The sequence below is a fragment of the Panthera uncia genome, assembly GCF_023721935.1.
Source record: "Panthera uncia isolate 11264 chromosome A3 unlocalized genomic scaffold, Puncia_PCG_1.0 HiC_scaffold_11, whole genome shotgun sequence".
Classification (NCBI taxonomy): domain Eukaryota; kingdom Metazoa; phylum Chordata; class Mammalia; order Carnivora; family Felidae; genus Panthera; species Panthera uncia.
The window spans coordinates 40,944,318-40,965,038 of record NW_026057578.1 but is presented as its reverse complement, the minus strand read 5'-3'; the positions used below and the strand labels follow the sequence as shown (position 1 = coordinate 40,965,038).

The following is a 20,721-nucleotide window of genomic DNA, read 5'->3' as shown; positions in this document are numbered from 1 at the left end:
ATTTCATTTCATTTCATTTCATTTCATTTCATTTCATTTCATTTCATTTTTTATTGTTTATATTTTATTTTAGAGAAAGAGGGAGAGAGTGTTGGGGAGAAGGGCAGAGGGAGAGAGAGAGAATCTCAGGCAGGTTCCATGCTTTGCACAGAGCCTGACGTGTGGCTCGATCCCACGACTGTGGGATCATGACCTGAGCTGAATTCAAGAGTTGGACGCTCAACTGGCTGAGCCACCCGGGTGCCCCTGGAAATGTAAATAGTTTTAAGGCCCTTGATAAGTTGACAAATTGCTCTTCAGACCAAAAGCACACATCACCACCATTTTCTACCAGTACTGTAGGAGAGTTTCCAATTGCATACAAACTAGAAAGAGATCCTCTTGAAGTATAGAATACCAATATGAATACACCTTCTTGAGTGTAGCTGTAAGCTGTCTTCATAGGAACTAGATTCTGGGGAATCCTGCTAACGGTGGCTGTCTCTGGAAGCATGTCCTGGGCATCCTAATCATCACCAAGGACCTAGTTTGTCCTGTGTGGAGCTTCATGCTGTACTAGAATGCTATATGTACTTAGCTCCAGCCTTCCTGACCCTTTCAAGTCAAAAGTAGGGATGACAAATTAGAACGTAAAGCTGGAAGGAAGTAGATTCTGAATGAAGAATTCTGGGATTTGTATCAAAAAGCCGGAGACACCAAGATGGCAGTGAGGACGTCTCACTGGCTGACAACAATTGTATGGAAAAAAAGTACAGTTGATCCTTAAACAATATGGGTTGTTCTTCGAACAGCACACATCCATTTGTATGCAGATTTTTTATTTTTTTCCTCTTAAAAAATTTATTTTAATTTTTATTTATTTACGAGAGATAAAGAGACATAGTGTGAATGGGGGAGGGGCAGAGAGAGAGGGAGACACAGAATCTGAAGCAGGCTCCAGGCTCCGAGCCATCAGCACAGAGCCCGACGCAGGGCTCCAACTCATGAGCTGTGAGATCATGACCTGAGCTGAAGTTGGATGCTTAACCAACTGAACCACCCAGGTGCCCCATGTAAATTTTTTCAGTAAATACAGTACACTACTGTGAATGTATTTCATCTTCCTTATGATCTTAATATTTTCTCTAGCTTATTATAAGAATACTGTACATAACATATATAAGATTCAAAATATGTGTTAGTTGAATTTATGATACCAATAAGACCTCTGGTCAACAGTAGACTATTAGTTAAGTTTTGGGGGAGTGAAAAGTTATATGTGGACTTTCAACTGTGTGATTTTTGACTGCATTGTTCAAGGGTCAGTTGTAGTTTCATTTTCTTTCCCATCTGCAGCCCCTTTCCTATTTCTTCCTTACGTCCTCCCTCCCCATTTCCTGCCTTCAGCTGAAAAAATAAATGCATCACATTAGAGAGAAAGTATGGAGACCTCAATAATATGGTTACATCCTGTTGTACTGAGCCTTAGCCTCGCTGTGGATCACTGTAAGCTTCCAGAAAACAGTCACAGAATCTAATGTGTTGTTCACTCAGTGCCCAGCATCGTACCTGAAACTTAACAGACATCTGATGAATGTGAGCAAAGTGAATTCACTTTCCCCCCTTAATTCATACCAGTGTGGAAGGGGCTTCAGAAACAGAATCTGGTAATGGCTGGATATACTCTTTTTTTTTTTTTTTTTAATTTTTTTTTAACGTTTATTTATTTTTGAGACAGAGAGAGACAGAGCATGAACAGGGGAGGAGCAGAGGGAGAGGGAGACACAGAATCTGAAACAGTGTCCAGGCTCTGAGCTGTCAGCACAGAGCCCGACACGGGGCTCGAACTCACGGACCGGACCGTGAGATCATGACCTGAGCTGAAGTCGGATGATTAACCGACCAAGCCACCCAGGCGCCCCTGGCTGGATATTACTCTTGATGAGATTTGCATCTTCAGGTGAGACCAGGGTCTCCACTATATCTCCTGAGAGAGAAGGTCACATCGCCTGTGAATACAGTGCCCTGCTAGCTCCACCTTTCTCTCTTCTCTCTACTTTCCGGTACTTTATCAATTCTCAATTCTTTTATCTTTTTTTTTTTTTTTTTCTTGCTGACCTTGAGCATGGAAGTTTTATGCATGTAGTTGGCAATATTTATGTTGCTGCTGATTTGGTAGTTAGCCTGCATTTTAGTTGATGTTTATTTACTGTGTTTGTCTCTGCTGGTTTATTTTATCAGGACTTGCCATTTCTCAAAAGTTTGCTTCGCTGCAAGGCTGATTTCTTCTCCAGTTTTTGGTCTCATTTGTCTTGCTTTTTTATGGACCATTTGCTAACTTTACAGTTGCTCTAGAGTGCCTTAAATAGCTTAAGATACAGTCTTGGGGACCATGTGATGAAAGTGGGCTTCTTCCTTCCACTAATGGAGATTAGTGTTAATTACTGACTTTTTGGGTTTTTTTGTTTTGTTTTTTTGTCCTTGAATGGTATTCCACTGTGAACCACTTTAAGCGATGAGCTTCCTGTGTTTTCTGTTTTCAAAGTAGGCAGAAAGATGAGCTGTAAATTCAAAGAACAATCTGTCTTTATTCAGTTACCTTAGATTTGCATTGTCTGAGTAGCAGGCTGCATTTCCTCTTCCTTCATTTGATAATTGCACAGTTGAAAGCTGAACTATAAAGGTCAGCTGGGGAAATGAGACTTTTCCTGGTGAAATGGTGAATGGTAGTTGTGGGCAAGGATGGAAGATAGCAGATTTCCTTAGTCCTACATGGCGGCATGATTTGCCTTTGAAGATCCATGTTGTATTCACTTGAATACATGCCACGAGCTCTCCATAATTTGTTAACTCATTTGATGAGAGCTTCTTGCTGGTTCAGTCAAGGGTTCCAGTTGTACATATCCATTCTTGCTTCTGGGTCTTTTTGCACACGCTGTTTCCTTCTGGAGCACTCATCCATGTGTCCACCAGTTCCTCATGTGGCCGAATCCCACATAGTCTCTAAGATCCCAATTTATTTTATTTTTTATTTATTTTTAATTTTTTTATTATTATTTTAAAATATAATTTATTGTCAAATTGGTTTCCATACAACACCCAGTGTTCATCCCAGCAAGTGCCCTCCTCCCTGCCCATCACCCACTTTCCCCTCTCCCCCACCCCCGTCAACCCTCAGTTTGTTCTCAGTATCCAAGAGTCTTTTATCTAAGATCCCAATTTAAATGTTGCTTCTTCAAAAAGGCCCTGCCAACCTCCATTTGAATTTCATCTCCTTAGCTATTCACTGAAAGCATCCTCTGTCTTTCCTTGGTAGCATTTGAAATAGGTGGTAATTGTGTCTCTTGGTCAACTGTCTACTCTTGGTCTATATATTTAGTAGTAAGTGAAAGGGTCTGATTTTCTTGATACTGTGTCCCTGCTCCAAGTAGGTGTTTGAGAAATAATTGTTGATAGAATGTGTGTGTGAATTGTTGTGCCCTGACAAGGCAGTTTCATCCCCTTCTTCTATCACAGACCATAATTCTAACCTTGAGAAGCTGTGCCCACATCAGTGACATTACGTGTTTAGTTCCCATACCTTATGATCTAGTCAGGTTAATCATCATTGTCGTTGGATAAAATGGAAATGAACCAGAGATTCACAGAAGCAAAAAGGAAGTAAAATGGTTGCTATAATCATGGTAGATTAAGAAAAAAATTTGAAACAGGTAGTTTGTCTCATTATAAATGGAAATGCTTGTTACAAAAAAGGAAAACATTCAGAAATGAATAAGGTAATCACAAGCATTCACAATCCTCCCACCAAAAAATAATGATTGGTTTATGTTTGTAATATTTACTTAGATTTATAGTATATGTGTTTAAATTGTACATCAGATATTGTAATTATGCATTATAATGATTACTTAAAAAAACAAATTGAGATCAAACTAGATATACAGTTCTATATCCTGCTTTTTCTTTTAACATTTTATTGTGAACTTTTCCTCATGCCATTGAAGACAAGTCTTCATTCTGTTTATATCATAATTGTAATTCTTGCTTAATCGTAGAGGACTTTTGGAACCCCTCCCCCGCCCCATAAATTGTTGCAATTAATCCACTTATGTAAATCATTCCCACTTTTTTTTTTTCTTTTGTCAGCTACATCCACACTCCCTTGAATTCTGTATTTGATGGCAGCTACTGCTTACATTAAAGTAACAAGGGGAGGAATGAAGAGAGGTGTGAGAGAGAAATAAGGAAAGGAATGGTTGATGACCCAGACCATAAAAGGCATGACAGTAGAGAGCAGGGAGTGGGCACACAGGCCGGTGGAGGTACGGCAGGTGTTCCCAGGACTACTGCTCACCCCCAGCCCGAGACAGAGGCACGCAGTGCAAGCATTGCTTGTTCGGTGTGGTAGCATTTTGTCTTTCAGTGGGTGATATCAAAGAAGTACAAATGTGTAACGCAGATCTGTAACACTAAAGCCCTTCACTTCAGTGAAGGGAGAGGAGCTGTGGTGCATTTTAAGTCTTTCTCACATCTTCAAACTTCCCTCTGTGCTCTCTCTCTTCCCTCTGCTCAGAAACAGGCACAGCTGTTCTGAAACGAACCCCTTCTTGGACGACCCGGTGTAGATGGCACCACACCGTTTTCTGTGTCCACTATCATGTACCTCTCTAGCATGTAATTGCTTACATTAATCATGGTGCATCTGTATTTTTGAATTGCATGATATTAAACTATGTTAGACAGTAATCGTTAATGATCTGGGGACTTGTCGTAAGTATTCATTAAGAGGAAAAGGTTACAAAATGAACTCTGTTGTTGGCTCTCCTCTTGTGTGTATTATGTGTGGCTGTGGAGGCTAAAGGCTGTAGGCCGGGATGGATCATGGGGAATGTATCAGTAAAGTGTTTTACTTACTTGTATTTTGTGCATTTGCTACAGTTAGTGACCTTTCATCTTGAGAAGGGTGGAAAGCACCAAAAGTTGTTACTTCTTATGGCAAAGGGAGCTCTGCATTGGCTGACACCGTCAGTATTCCTCGTCCAGGGATTCTATGGCTATGTCATTGGGGTCTGGCTCTGAGCCTCTTGTACCTGACATCAAAGCACTACTCATAGCAGCCATTGGTTGAATGCCTACTATTTGCCTCACAGAAGGCCCTCAGGATACACAGTCAATTAAGGCGGGTCTCTTTCCTTAAGGAACCCTGGTGGACAGGGCTCTGTCTGCCCTCTGATCTGTAAGGCTCTGTGTGGTTTTGGTGGTTTTGGCTCTGGCTCCCTCTTGGGCCACAGTTGCTCTCATACCGTCACTATCTCCCGGTTCCATATGCTCTTACCATGCTGGTCTTGCTGTGCTCCCAGCATGCCACACACGTTGTCTCCTGGTCATTGGCCTGGCTTCCCACTCGTGTTGGCACCAGATACATCCTCATGGTTACTTCTTCCACTTAGCTCTCTTCTAAATGTCACCTTCTCTTTGTACCCTCTCTCTGGTCTTCATTTTTTTTTTTCCCATAACACTTATCGCATAACATACTCATTGTTAGTTAGCTGTCCTGCTCACTAGAATGGAAGGTTTATAATGGCAGGGACTTAGTTCCCTTTGCTGAACCCATAATGCCAGTGCCCTGGCACATGGACGCCATATTGAACAGATGGATTATTGGCTGTGTGAACTACTGTTTCCTGTTTTTTGTACCCAGTGTCTTGGGTAGAGGACTACACAGGTGTGGGAGGAAAGGTTGCCCACGGAGGTGCTCCCGAGAGTGTCAGCTTAACTTTTGGCATTCTGTCCACGGTCTACCTTTTGGGTTTTATTTCTTCTCATCACTCCTTTATTTGTTCTGAGCAATAGCCAGGTGTGCCCTTTACTGCTTCCTTTGCTTGCATCTTTTGTCTTTCTTCTCCTGTTTTTCTTCAACTAGATTTCCCCCCACTCACCACACTACGCCCGTTGTTATTCTGTCCATCTGTCAAGGCCCAACTTGACAGCAGTTCCTCTGCTAGGCATCCTCTCGTCCCTGCAGCTATAAATGCTCTCCCTCCAACCCATCTCCTGTTAAAAATGGAACTTTCTCGGGTTCATCATGTGCTGTGATTGATCTGCATGCACATTTTATTTCACTTATAATCTACTCTTAAGATGCAAAGGCACTTTATCTATTCAGTATTGCCCTTGTACATGTTAGGTGTTGATTCACATTTATCGGTGATGTGGCATTCATGGCTGAATCAGGTGGCAGGAAAATCACCTGAGGTACATACACTATTCTGGGTCCAACAGGGAGAGGTGCATTTTGGAATGATAAACCATTGTCAACTTCTGGGAGGCTGTTTCTGGGGTAAAAGTTACCATAGTTCAATTGAGGAGGTAAGGTAGAATTGCAGTGTCAAAGTGAGAATGGAGGAGGCGTAGGAGGAAGTGAGCTTTACTCTTGGCTCCTCTAAAGAAGAGGTCACCTTGGACCTCCCTCTACTACTCTCTGGGCCTCAGTCTCTTGGCCTATAAAATAGTGGGGGGAGCAGAGTGTAGGGTGTGTGCCAAGTTGAACGAACAATCTCTTGAGTCTCCATGTAGTCGTAACCACATGTGATCTTGCAGCTCAATCAGGTAGGTCTCCTGGGTTTAACATCTGGTTCTGGCTGCATTTATTGGAGCGAGTTTTACCACTGTTATGAGAAATAGGCTGGGGAGAAAACTCACTTAAAATGCTTTTAGTATCGGATTTTACTTTTTTTTTTTTTTTTTTCAAAAGCAATCTTTGTTTCTTTGGGCACTTTCCATTTGCAATACAGAAGGCTTAAGACTGGCTCCTGAAAGTCTTTTCTGAGTACTTTCTAGACTAGGGATTTGAAAGTTTATTAGAAAACCATTCCCAGAGTACTAGGGATATTTGTGTTATAAACTCTGACTTCTAACTAAAAGGGGTTTAATTTCACAACCTCCTAGATTAAATTGCATTGTGAGACCCTCATTTTGATATATACACCTTGAATTGCAGTTGTATGTAAGTCACTGTATTACAGGCTATACAATGATTTGGGAGGAAAAAAGGGAAATGAGGAGGAGTGGCGTAGCAATTCTACTGTCTCTACAAAGCAATGATTCTTAGCTTTCTTTTTATTTATTTATTTATTTTTGAGAGAGAGCGAGAGCATGTGCTGGAGCACCTGCGCCTGTGAGTGGAGGAGGAGCAGAGAGAAGGGAACAGAGGATTCGAAGTGGGCTGTATGCTGACAGCAGAGAACCCAATGTGGGCCTGATGTGGGCTGGAACCCAGGAACCGTGAGATCATGACCTGAGCTGAAGTCGGACACTCGACTGACTGAGCCACCCAGGCACCCCTACTTTTAGCTTCCTAATAAAAGTCTCTAATGATGCACATAGGAAAGACCTCAGAGCCTTTCCATGAAGAGACAGGGTCTGGATGAATGGCCAGGTTATTTCATACATTTCCCTGTGCCTTCCTTGGGGTAGTCTCTGGTTTCTGCTCAGGAAGATTATTGGATAAAACCTGCATCAACTCCAGCACCCGAATCCAAACTTCCTCTTCAGTCTTTAAGATCCACCCCTATCTCTTTGGGAGTTTGTTCCTTTGTAGTGAGGTGGTTTGAAACTGGCTGGAAGTTCCTGAGAGTGGTAGGGTGGTAAGAAGGTCAGCCATTCTGGTCTCACTGTTACCAGAACTGTTGTTGAAACCTAATCCCTTGTGAAGGATCAGGGACAAGTGAGCCATCTTGCATGGAGTTCTGGTCTTTTCTAGCTGCTTTCCACCTGGCACTTACCAGAATCTGGACTGCAGACTACCACCGTACATCCCAGGCAACGGGCCAGGAGTTCTTTAAGAAATGATGTATGCTTGATCAAAACCCAGCTACATAATTTGCAGGGTTCAGTGCATAGTGTAAACATGGGGCTTCTCGTTCAAATAGGAAGAGTCTCAAGATGACGGCAGTAGACAGTGAATGCAGGATCCTGTGTGTCCTCATAGGTGGCACACCCATGGGGTCAAACCTATGAGAACCTAAAAATCACGTGGGAAAAATTCTGGCTTACCCATGGCCTAAGAATTTTCTTTCCCCTCAGCTGTTCATGTACTTATGGAGAATGTCCATGCGGGGGACTACCTTGCCTTCAGCTCACCTCCATTGTCAGGTCACTCCCTTCTAGTCATGCTGGGGCCTGGGGCTCAGCCTCAGTTGCCCTCCACATCTGCCCCCCACCACAGCTGCCAGTACAAGTGTTGGCTGCACTGGAGTAGCTGTTTGCCTCCTTTTTGAAAGTGAAACGACATCAAAGACACAAAACTAATCACCCCTGGCATAACATAAGGACTCGGATATTTATGCCTTCAGTTCATTTAAATTTTTCTTTTTCTTTCTTTTTTTTGATAATCACAGTCTCACTTTCAATGTCATGGTGTGAACTGAGAAATTCCCACCCCCTTGCTTTTTCACTGCCGATGATAACAGGAATATAAATTGCAAGATGTGCAATTATACCTAAAAATGCTAGATGTCTTTTAATGCAAAAAAAAAAAAAAAAGCCGTTTCTCATAAAAATAGATTGTATGCTGCTTTTTTTGTTGGACCTAACGCAGTATGTGTACTTCCAAATGTCATTTTAAAATGCTAAAAACAGCTGCAAAAATTACATCCTTTTGTGGTTTTCCTTTTAATTGTAACATTTAGGAAATTAGCATTTGGGGCCAAGATAATTCCCGTAAAATAAGATAGTGAATTACAATTATTTAAAATGAAGCCACATTAAAATACAATTATAGTTGATATTCTTTCCCTGATATTAACACATTCACGTTTATCTTTCACAATCTCTTGAGGTTTGCTATTTGAAATAATTATCATTGATTAAGGAAAGAGGTGCATTTTAAAGTATGATTAGTAAATATGTAATATTTAATGGAAGTCATACAGTACCAGCAATAGCTAATTCACCTCGTATTTTGAAATATAGTTCTTGACTTTGTAATTATGACTCTCAGAATGGTTGGGACTTGGTTTTAAGTTAAGACTGAGCATCTTTATGTTTTGTTTTTGTTTTTTTTTTTAACTCTTATATTTTAGGACAGAAACGTCATTTGTTATCAAGGACATTGCTTTTAGTAGAAAGCAGTCAAACTTTTTTTCCCATTTTAGAAAGAGACCACAGGAATGAATCCATACTTCTTCCTTATGAATTCAAATGGGAATCTTTCCTTGACTTCTTAACTCAGAACATTACATATCATTAGATGCCTCTCTTCAGGAGGGGTCAGACAGCCTCATTACATCTAAGGTTGACACCTTCCGTTCGTCCAAGTTCTTTTCCTTTCCTTATTACAATCTGAAATGAGAACTTCTACCAAGGAGGAGCCAAGGTTCTCATCAGCCCAGAGACTCCGGTTCCCCTGAAGCTGCCCTTAGACCACCCTTCCCCTGCCCCACAGAGCTCTGATGTGTTCACTTATGGCACCTGCCTCTCCCAGCCTTTGCCCCTCCTTACTGTTGTCATCTAAACTTACTTTCTAAGCTTCACCATCTTTTTCAGTCCTGCTGTTATCTTGGGTGATTCCGTATGGATACTTATGGTTAAGTAAGCATATTTACTTCTTCAGCCTGGAGACTTCTTAGATTTCTTAATTTCACCTCTAAGAAGACTTGCCGCATCTCCACTTACTTCTCTGTCCAGTCAAGTTTTCATCCCCAACACTTGAGCCGTCCTCTTCCCAAAACCTCAGATGGTCCTTTGGTTCTTTCACTTGTTGGAGACCCACCTGGTTCCATTGAATTTTCTCCCTGCCCTGAACCTGTATCTGATATCTCAGCCCAATGCTATGAGAGAAAGCCATGTCAACACAGAGATGGGCACCTCTGTAAATTAATGATCCCTAGGCTTGAGTGATGCCCACCCACCCACCCCCTTTTAGTTTGTTGTCCTTATCAGTTCTCTTGCCCATTGGCCTTTTCAGGTATTACTAGTAATCTTCATGTTCTTTATGTCTCTAACCCCACCACCTTCCTCCTTATTCTTAGCAGAGGACCTTGCTTCTGACCTCACAGAGAATACAGAAGTCCTAAGAAACACCACCACCAAAGCCCATGTCTGCTTTGCTTTTGTCTTTTCCTCCGTCCTTCCTGTCTCAATGGCTGAATTGCTCTTTGTCTTCTCCTACCTGTACTATGGATGCTGTAGGATTCATAGCTAATATTTGTTAACTGCTAAGTGCTCATTATATACTTCCATTGGATCCTCCACTCAGCAAGGACTAAGCTTATTCTCGAGTGTAGTTCCAGATGAGGAAATTAAGGCTTAGAGAAAAACTGTCCTGTGGTCTTATAGGAGCCAGGATTTGATCTGGGGTAGACTAATTCCAAAGCCCATGTTCTTAGCCATCGTTCTGTCCTTTCCTTCCAATTCCAGCTTAGGGGCCTCTATCCCCAATTTGTTTACACTCTGTCTCTTCTGGCTTGTTTATACCAGGGTTTAAATACGCACAAGTCTCTTCCAGCTTTTAAAATGAGGACCCATTCTCCTAAAACTACCACTTCCCCTTCATAACTAACATTACTGAGAACCCTGTCTATTGTTCAGCCTCTGCTCTCCTCCCATTCAGTCCCAGTCCACTGCAGTCTGGCCCCAAACCCAGAAAAGCTCACTCCAAGTTTGCCAGTGACCTCCATGTTGCTAAGTTCAGTGAGTTCTCCTTGGGCCCTATCTTACTTGACTTTCCTGGAGCATTTCATACTACTTTTCTCCCTTCCCTTTGCTTTCCTGTGCCCACTCTTTCCTGACCTTCTCTCTGTGTCTTTAACTGCTCCTTAGCCTCGTTCTCTGCCAGTCACTGCGGTATCCGCGGTCTTCCAGATTTGTCACTAAGCTCCTTTATTCTCATTCCATACATACATCCTGGGTAACCTCATCCGCTTTTGTGGTTTCAGTTGCAGTCTAGATGCTGGTGAATCCCAAGTCTGTATCTCCGTCCTTGTCAATGGCCCGAGAGCTAGACCTTTGTATGTATCTCCCTGCCTGCTGGACATCTCATTTAGTAGAACTTTCTGGAGTCATTAGCTTCCACAAATGTATGAAATTGGGCTTACCTTCTCGAAGGCAGGATGGAGAAGAGGTAAAAATTGTGAGCTCTGGCGTCAGGATTGATTCTGCCATTTACTAGTGATATGACCGTCCCTCACATGTCAAATGGGATAATGACGGCACCTACCTCACAGGGCCATTGCGAGAGTTAAATGAGAAGTCCTCAGAACCGGGCGTAGAGTGAATCTTCAGGGGACGGTGGCTGTTGCCCTCATCTTGGCCACCATGAGTACTAGCACTAGTGTGGCTGCCATTACGACTTCTGCCTCCCCCACTGGTCTGTCCCCAGTGCTCTTCTCCATCTCAGTGGATCCCAATACATATTATTAAATGACTCATACATGGTCTCACAGTCCCTAGAACTTGTGTTCACACCTGCAGACCTTTTAGCTCTTGCTTTCCCACCTCCTATGTAATCCGGTCAGAAACCTGAGGGGTGTCTTTGACTCTTCCTTTCTTTAATGTTTATTTTTGAGAGAGAGAGAGAGAGAGAGAGAGAGAGAGAGAGAGAGAATGAGAGAGAATGAGTAGAAGAGGGGCAGAGAGAGAGGGAGACACACAGAATCTGAAGCAGGCTCCAGGCTCTGAGCTCTCAGCACAGAGCCCAGTGTGGGGCTCTAACTCACAAACCACAAGGTCATGACCTGAGCTGAAGTCTGATGCTTAACTGACTAAGCCACCCCAGCGCCCCAACTCTTTCTTTCTTATCACATGGGACTTTTCTGCCACCATCTTTAGGATCAAGTTCAGAGTCCTTAATATTTACTTTCCAAGGCCCTTCACCGTCTGCCTTCTTGTTGTCCTATTAGGCTTTGGGTCTTGCCGCTTCCCCCACAGCAAGCCAAGATGTGGTTTTATTGAGCTTCTCTTGAATTTCTATATCATGAATGAGCAAGAATGGCACAGCTTAGGTATAAGTTTCCTCAGGAAGCTTGCCTTGATTCTAGGTACTACCAAATTCTGGAATCAGTACCCTGCTCTTATATGTTATAACAGTGTGTCCTTCCTGGCTTGCAACCCGTTGGGTGTTCACTTGTGTTTATTTGACTGTCACAGACTGGGAGTCTTGTGGAGGCAGGGACCACATCACTGATACAGGCTGTTATGTCTCGTGTGCCCTCACCCTGTGCCTGGCACCATGCTCAATAAAATAAAAAAAAAAAAAAAGTAGGTGCTCAGAGCATCATGTTAGAGATGAAGATATTAAAACTCACATTTTATGACCTCCTGAGATGACACAGCTCAATAGCAACAATTGCAGTGGTCAGTAGCCCAGGTTTTAGTGTATCAAACTTGGATTCAAGTTCTCCCTCTGCTACTTACTTTTCTAAGCCTCAGTTTTCTGTTCTGTAAAATGGGGATGAGAAGCATGTCACCCTGGCAGGGTTGGGAGAACAGAGGAAGGGTATTGCCAGCTAAGAGCCTAGCCCAGCACCTGCCCCTGGTACACAGTCCTCAGGTGAGAGGATTTCATTCAAACCCAGGTCTCCCAACTCTCAGGGGAGCATTTGGTTTCGGACCACATGCCTGTGACATTGTCAGAGCAGTGTCTACTGTTGGTATACTGGGCTGTTCATAGAAAGTAAAACTAGAGATTAAAGGCAGTTCCATTAGGGGAATTCTCTGGTTTTGAAAGTGTTTAATCTAATGATTCTTTTTGACCATGTAAATATTTCTAGGAAGGCTAAACTGTACTGAAGTCTAAAAAATACCTACTAGGAAACATTTTCAAGGTTCTGTTTATTGTTGTATAACAGAGAACAATCACATACTAACTTTAATGAAACCTTATCCCTACTTAGTATAATGGCATACGTGCTGAGCTTGGGGACTTGCAAATACCCTTCATATATATTTATGTGATTGATTTCTCATGGATGGCAATGCCTACAGTCTACAGATTGTTTTCATTTGATCGGAGGATATGTATAACCCTAAATGACAAGTTTCAGGGAAGGTTTAAATCTTTTATTGTCTATCACAAATTGGAGCATTGCTCATGAATTGAGGGAGGCTGTTTTGGGAGTAGGCTGTCATGGGTTCAAATCCTGGCTCTTCCACATCTCACCATTATGACCTTGGGCAAGTTGTTCACATACCTGAGCTCTGGGTTCCTTATCTGTAAGATGGAGAGACTTTGCTAACTTTAGGGTTTGCTGGGAAGACAAAGTAAGCTAACGTGGGTAAACGACCTAGCACAGCACTTAGTTCTGCTTATAAAAGACACCAGGCATCTTACTCTCAATGTTAGCTCAAATGAATAGGTAACACATCTATTTGGAATGTTTGTTAGCTCATTGTAAAGGTTACTTTTGCTAGTCTGGATTTGCATGTCATACGGGAAAGTTTGTGATGAATTTTTCCAGAGTTGAACTTTTTAGCTCTAACTGCCATTTACCACAGCAGGAAAATGTAGAAGTTTAAGAACTACAGTTTCATAAGATTTCACACTGTGAAATCTTGTAGTCATTAAGACTTGTATTTGAGGAGAATCAACTTTTGTTATCAATAGATTAGCAAATTGTTTTAAAATTCCCAGTGACTAGCCCCCTTTATTCTGGTAACGCTGTGGTAAATCTGTCTACAATCTACGTAGCCCCCAGTAATTTCTGTATCCTAGAACTACTAGTCATAGGAAGATCTTGGTGGACTTCCCTGCGCTATAACCATCTACAAAGTAGTAAAAATATGAATTTGACTACTGTCAGAATTATTATTGGTACTCAGTTATTATTAGTGCTGTCATTATGATGGGAACATTGCAAACATAACACATCTAACTCCCTGGAGTCTTTGCTTCAAGCAATTTTTTGGAAGTACGATATTTATAAAAAGAGACTTCAATGTGTGCATGGCTATTGGCTGTTAAGTACCTTACTGCTTTTTTCCTGATGTTTCCCCCAGTTAATTATTTTCTTAATTGATGTCTGTGCTCTCTCTCTTTGTCTCTCACCTCTCTGGCAGTCTTTTCCCTATAAAAGGACCCATCTGTCTAAGGTAGAGATTCTCTATTTTATATACTCATCAGTGATTAAGCTGCATGGAGTAGACATGCTTATCATTTAGAAGTTTCCTTTAACCCTGCTTTTTCAATACATTCGTGCTTTGTTTGTTTTCCTTCAGGTCAAATATATTCTTTTCAAGCCTGAATGCCAGCACCCAGAAGAATGTCTAATTTCTAATCATAGTCACAGAGCAAAGAAAACATTTTAAATTGCTAATCCATTGTAATTAAAAATAATGCTTAAAAAATGGATGCTCTTTCTAATATGCAACTATATACAGAGAATGAGAGAGAAAAGCTGTTTCTGAAAAGTGACTCATTTTCATTTGATTTTTATTAGACTTGAATTTGAGCGGCAACAGCGCGAAGAACTTGAAAAATTAGAAAGTAAAAGGTAAGCCATGTGGGGTACGGGTTTTAACACTACTGTAGTCTGTGGATTGTTGCATTACTGTTCCAGACGGATTTCTTCGAGTCTGTTTCACTACCTTGCTCTGGCTCTGTGTCAAGTATTTATGTGTTTAATGACTGTAGGTCATTTCTCTAGCTGGTTAGTTTTACCTCATGTTTGAATGTTTTGAAAACAGTACATCTTCAAATACTTGGGACAAAGTGGGAATAGAGTCAGTAGGCAAATTTCATACACTCGTTACATTAATACGCTAAATGTATACTTATGTTTAATCTAAAAGCATATCCCCCTTAGTGATTATCGCCTGAGGTTTTAAAAAGCCAAAAAGAATGACAGTTCCCCTTCCTTATATCTCCTCCCCTTTTAAACATCTTTGCTTATGTTATTTGGCCATTTATATTTCCCTTCTATAATTTGCTTCTTTAAATTCTTGGCCCACTTTTCTCGTGTGTGTGTGTGTGTGTGTGTGTGTGTGTGTGTGTGTGTGTGATTTTTTTAGCTGATTGGGAGAGGTTTTTTTTTATATGTTCTGAATATAATTATCTGATAAAACTTAAGTATTTTCTCCTTCTCCCCACCCTCATCCTGTTTAACGAGCCAAGAAACAGAGTAAGGTTATATATTAGAGTAGAAACTAAAGGCCAGAGAAAATCTGTAAATTGGATATTTATTTTCTGGAACCTGGAGTTTAGAATGCTATAGACCAAGCATGACATGTAACCCCTGAAATCATGCATGTCAGTTTTCTATGGAGACTCCTGTTATTCTCAGTGTTATGTGTTAATAAACTAATATTTGGGGCCATTTGGTGATTATCATTTGTCCTAAACTAGTGATTAAATGCTAAATAGCATGCGGTTATTTGAGCTGCAACAATGAACTGTCGATTATCTTGACTTTGATATTTGACCCCAATGAGTTGAGGACAGCATAAGCATTTTTATTTAATGTCATTTTGTAACTGAATTTCTATTGAGTTTTAGCCATTGGGCTGAATAACATTATTCACATTTAAATTTAAATTGGGCACGGTTCTTTCTCTTTGAGCTCAGGGGGCTTTTAAAATTATATCATGCATAACACATTATGCTTATAGACTCTACAAAGAAATGATATCAGAGGCGACTTCAGGAGGTTAGGCAAATGATATGTTGGACAGTTACAGAGTGAAAAAGCTAAGCAGTGTGCTGCCGGAAATGAAAAGGAAAGCAGTTCCGCCCACTTTTTATTTTAGTGAAGGGCCTGACTTTGTGGCACGTGTCCATGTTCAGAACATTTCAGGTAGGGAAAAGTTCGAGCACCATTCGTATGTAGCGAGCAGACGATGATGGGTCAACGTTTGGCATTTCAGGAAACTCATAGAAGAAATGGAAGAAAAGCAGAAGTCAGATAAGGCAGAACTGGAGCGGATGCAGCAGGAGGTGGAGACTCAGCGCAAGGAGACAGAGATTGTCCAGCTGCAGATCCGCAAGCAGGAGGAGAGCCTCAAACGCCGCAGCTTCCACATCGAGAGCAAGCTGAAGGATTTGCTTGCCGAGAAGGAAAAGTTCGAAGAGGAAAGGCTGCGGGAGCAGCAGGAAATCGAGCTGCAGAAGAAGAAGCAGGAGGAGGAGAGCTTTCTCCGAGTCAAAGAAGAGCCCCAGCGGCTCCAGGAGCTCAACAACAACGAGAAGGCCGAGAAGATCCAGATATTTCGAGAGCTGGACCGCCTCAAGAAGGAGAAGGACGAGCAGTACGCCAAGCTCGAGTTGGAGAAGAAGAGGCTGGAGGAGCAGGAGAAGGAGCAGGTCATGCTCGTGGTGCACCTAGAGGAGCAGCTGCGCCAGAAGCGGGAGATGAGCCGGCTCCTCCAGCGAGGGGAGGTGCAGCGGGTGGAGGAGGAGAGGAGGGACCTGGAGGGCATCCGGGAGGCCCTCCTGCGGGTGAAGGAGGCCCGGGCTGAAGGGGAGGACGACGGCGAGGAGTCAGAACGGGCTCAGCTGCGTTTCCTGGAGTTCAAGAGAAGGCAGCTGGTCAAGCTGGCCAACTTGGAGAAGGACCTGGTTCAGCAGAAGGACCTCCTGAGAAAAGAAGTCGAAGAGGAACAAGAACTCCTGGAGCGTTTAAAGTCTGCAAACGAAGATGACTTCAGAGTGTGGGAGAAAGATGCCGAGGGTGTCACACACGTCACCCAGGCGGCTCAAATCCTCGAGAAGATAAAGCCCGCGGAATACAGGCTGCAGTATAAGGAACGCCAGCTCCAGTACCTCCTGCAGCATCATTTGCCAACCCTGTTGGAGGAAAAGCAGAGAGCGTTTGAAATCCTTGACAGAGGTCCTCTCGGCTTAGACAACACTCTTTATCAAGTAGAAAAAGAAATGGAAGAAAAAGAGGAACAGCTCGCTCAGTACCAGGCCAACGCGAGCCAGCTGCAGAAGCTCCAAGCCACCTTTGAGTTCACTGCCAACATCGCCCGTCAGGAAGAAAAAGTGAGGAAGAAGGAAAAGGAGATCCTCGAGTCGCGGGAGAAGCAGCAGCGCGAGGCGCTGGAGCGGGCCGTGGCCAGGCTGGAGAGGAGGCACTGGGCCCTGCAGAGGCGCTCCACCCTGGGCCTGGAGATCGAGGAGCAGAGGCAGAGACTGGCCACGCTGAACAGCAGCAGCAGCAAGCAGTCCGGCCTCCGGGCCAGCCTGGAAGCTGAGCAGGAAGCCCTGGAGAAGGACCGGGAGAGGTGAGGCTGGACAGGGAGAGCACGGCACACCGTAGGTGCCAAAGGTGGTGTTTTTTCCACCCCCTCAAGGTGTGCGTCTCTCTGTCTTTCTAAAAAAGTGATTCTGTTCACCTGTGTGTTCACTGATACACCAGCCAACGCTTGTGTTCCAACCAAAGCTGAGAAAAGCACCCCCCCCCCCGCCACATTTTCTTGCTCCTTAGGATCCTCATCTGAGAATCATTGGCATGCCATTGAAAAAAACACTCAAACAAAACCAGAGCCCTTGTCTATGACTCCACTGACCTATGGAATACGAATATTGTCATATTTGATAAATACGACTGCTTCCAGCCTGCCCCCTCCCCTGTTTCTGTCCCCTCCCCTCCCCTCCCTTTTCTCTTTCCCTTCCCTTCCTCCCTCTTTTCTTCCTTCTGTCCTCCCCTTCTCGCCCCCCCTCCCCCGACCCTCCCTCCTCAGAATTTTTCCTACCCTCCCCTATTCCCCGCGTCACCCTCACCCTGGGCCTAACATCTTCTCTGTGACCAGCACTAGTTACAATACAGCATCATCCCTTCGGTCACAGACCACACAGAGCAGGTGCTGATTTCCACCCCTGTTGGGAAACTGAAAAATAGCCCTTTTCCTTCCCTTCCTGATTCACAGTATTTGAAGGAGGCCCCAGGATTCTGTATTAAAAAGGAAACTGCTAAACAAACAAAATTCTCCAGGTGATTCATGAACACAGCGAGCGGTATATTCAAGCACGTGTGGTGATGATTTACTCATGTTACTTTTGGTGTTATGAAAAATAAAACTAGGAACTGGCACTATTTTCATGGTAAAGAAAGAGTATTTATCTTCTCCCACCCATTCCCTGTCACCACGCTTCCCACACGGTAGGTTCTCAGAAGGAATAAGTGCATGAAGTCAAGAACACTTTTTTCTGGTAGCCCAGCAGACGTGATGCCAAGACTCCCAGAAAGTCGGTAGTCTGCCTGGTGTGCAGACATCACCCGCTTTGTTGTCCTGTCCAGCTTTCATACCCTGGCCCACCCCGTTCCTGCCTGGCTGGCCTCGGCAGGCTCTTTGATCTTTGGGCCTCAGTGTGTCCTCTTACAAGAGGGCGGAGGAGACCAGGGGCCTGTGCATTTTCTTTAGCTCCAGACCCCTTGGTCAGTTGAGATCTTACCTGAAGCCCAGGTTGGAGGGCCTGGACCGCTGCCCCCTCTCCAGCATTCCAGGCACCCACAGCGCCTCCAGAGGGGCTGCAACCGAAGCCCAGTCGGCTGGCTTGTAGGAGCCCAGCTTGATATTGGCAGACGCCAAGGATCCATACTAACGACAAAGCAAGACCTGAGGCTGGAGCCTCTCTCCATCATCTTGCCTGAACAGGTTGGGACAACCTCCCTTTCAAATGATCTGCTTATACTGTGGGTTCTATTTACCTTTGCTCTCTGGTAATTCCCTCTGGCAAAACAGCAAGAAATAACAATCAAAAAACATAATGCTGTTACTTCGGAGAAATAGGTTGGAGTTTTAAGAAAATGATTGCAGGTATGTTATGTAAATGAAATTGCCGGACAAAGCTCCAGCCCCAGGAAATTTAAAGTAGTGGAGGGCACGCTCTCAATTTATATCCTGCAGTGTGCAGTGAGAATGCCACGTGGGCTTTTAGCTTGATGTCCCTGGCTTTTGTCAACCAGCTTCACTCCCTGGCCATTAGTATTAATACTCTATTATAGCGGATACAGTATTGTGATTTCCAGGGAAGTGATTTCCTGATGTCAGCGTTCCTCCAGAAGCCACACAAAGGATGCTTTTGGCTTCATGTGTTTTGATGGAGTAGACTTTGCTAAGACCTAATTCAGGCCAACAAATTCTGAGCTCTTTGCTCTGGCTGTGATGCTACTGCAGCTTTCTGTGGGTGTTGGTTTTGTGTGTTATTATCTCTCTGGGTTCTCACAGCTAAGCCAGGGCCTGCCATGCGGCCTGAGTCGGCCGCTTGTGAAATCCCACAAGTGTGAAATTTTAAATTCAAGTACAACTAGCTTAGACGACAGTGCACTGAACTTGGCTTTCCTTGTTGGCTTCCTTATGAGCAAGATTTAATCCATTCTCTGCCATCTTTTCCACCCAGTGGTTATATAGTCATTGGGGACAAGTGTCACGCAGTTAGAAAGTGGCAGGTCTACTCACCAGCCCACTCTGAGCCACTTCGTCCTCTTGTCTTCATATGTGCTACAATCCTTTCCTGGGACGCCCTGCTTCCCTTGCCACCCATAGAAATCCTGTTGGGGCTTCAGGACCCCATGCCAACAACCCCTTTGCTCTGTGGTATCTTTTCCACTGCCCCACTCCTGAAAGATGTCTTTGACCGACTCTGGTACATGTCATCTTAACTATAAATGTTGGCAGTTACTTGCTTATATCTGGCTCGTTTTCCTTACCATCTCTAAGACTTTGTATTAATATTGTTCCCTTGTTCTTGGCCCACCAACTGGCCCCTGATGTCAATGTTTATGCATTTTTCTTCCTCCTTTGAAAAGACTACATGCTGTGGAAGTTGATGCTTAGTAAGTACTTGCTCATCAGCAGACAGATGAATGGCTGAGTTAGGCTGGGCATTACCTCCATGGAACCCATGAGTGCTGACCCTGGTGACGTTGTAATCACATCCCTGCGAGTTGAGAACTTGGCTTTCATGTACGTCCATCAAATTGCTGTTGGTAACACCAGAGAGCTGGTAGGATCATGCTGTGCCAGCATCTGAAGCTAGAATCCTTGAAGTTTGGGACTGAAGGAATTTAGACTAGTTGACTCTTCAGATTGGTGTATGAAAAAATTGAGGCCCAGATTTCATTAACTCGCCTTGGTTCACACAGTGAGGGAGCTGTAGCGCCTATGTTTCCTGGGCCAAATTTACTGGCAAGCTTGGCCCTCTAGCCTCCTGGCCCTGGATCCAAGCATACCCGGGCCAGCAGGAGAATGAGCTTACACACACTTGACCTCATATTGGATGTATCATTTATCATTGGAAATAAGTGTTTGTTTCTACAGTGGTTTAATTTCTCAAGATACCCACCTTGCCTTCCTAGGTCTCTCTCCTGTTTCCCTTTCCCACACCCTCTGCCTTAGCCAAAGTGGATTCCTAGTTTTTGTGACTTAGGCCTTTGTTCATATTGCTTTTTGTACCTGGAGAGCCCTTAACCCTCATCTCCAAATGCCCAAATTCCTACGGGCCTCTGAAGATTCAACTTAGAACTGCCTTGACCATGCAGATCCTCCTTGGGTTGGTGGTGGTTAAAAATTCTTTAAAGCATAGATCTCTTTTGTCAAACAGAGGTATGTAGGGGGATCCCCATATGTGGTCAAAGACCAACTGTTTTGTTGAGGCAGGGGTAGGGGGCTCAGAATCCTGTACATCTACCTCAGAGGATTGGCTCAGCACTGTGGGAATATCTTTGCCCTTGATAATTAAACTCTCTCCAACTTTTGAACACCTGCAGCATTGTTCTGAATCCTTCTCATGGCTCGTTATCCCCT

At 43.5% G+C, this 20,721-nt stretch overlaps 1 protein-coding gene across 6 annotated transcripts in view; it reads left to right on the top strand.

The window, feature by feature from the left end:
* The window catches only part of KIF16B (kinesin family member 16B), a 299,460-nt gene that overhangs the window by 182,955 nt on the left and 95,784 nt on the right, over positions 1 to 20,721 (top strand). For all 6 annotated transcript variants that reach the window (XM_049650080.1, XM_049650081.1, XM_049650086.1 and 3 more), the window contains 2 exons: positions 14,415 to 14,468; positions 15,838 to 17,196. In XM_049650080.1, coding sequence (XP_049506037.1) covers positions 14,415 to 14,468; positions 15,838 to 17,196 — 1,413 coding nt within the window. The remainder of the gene's footprint in view (positions 1 to 14,414; positions 14,469 to 15,837; positions 17,197 to 20,721) is intronic.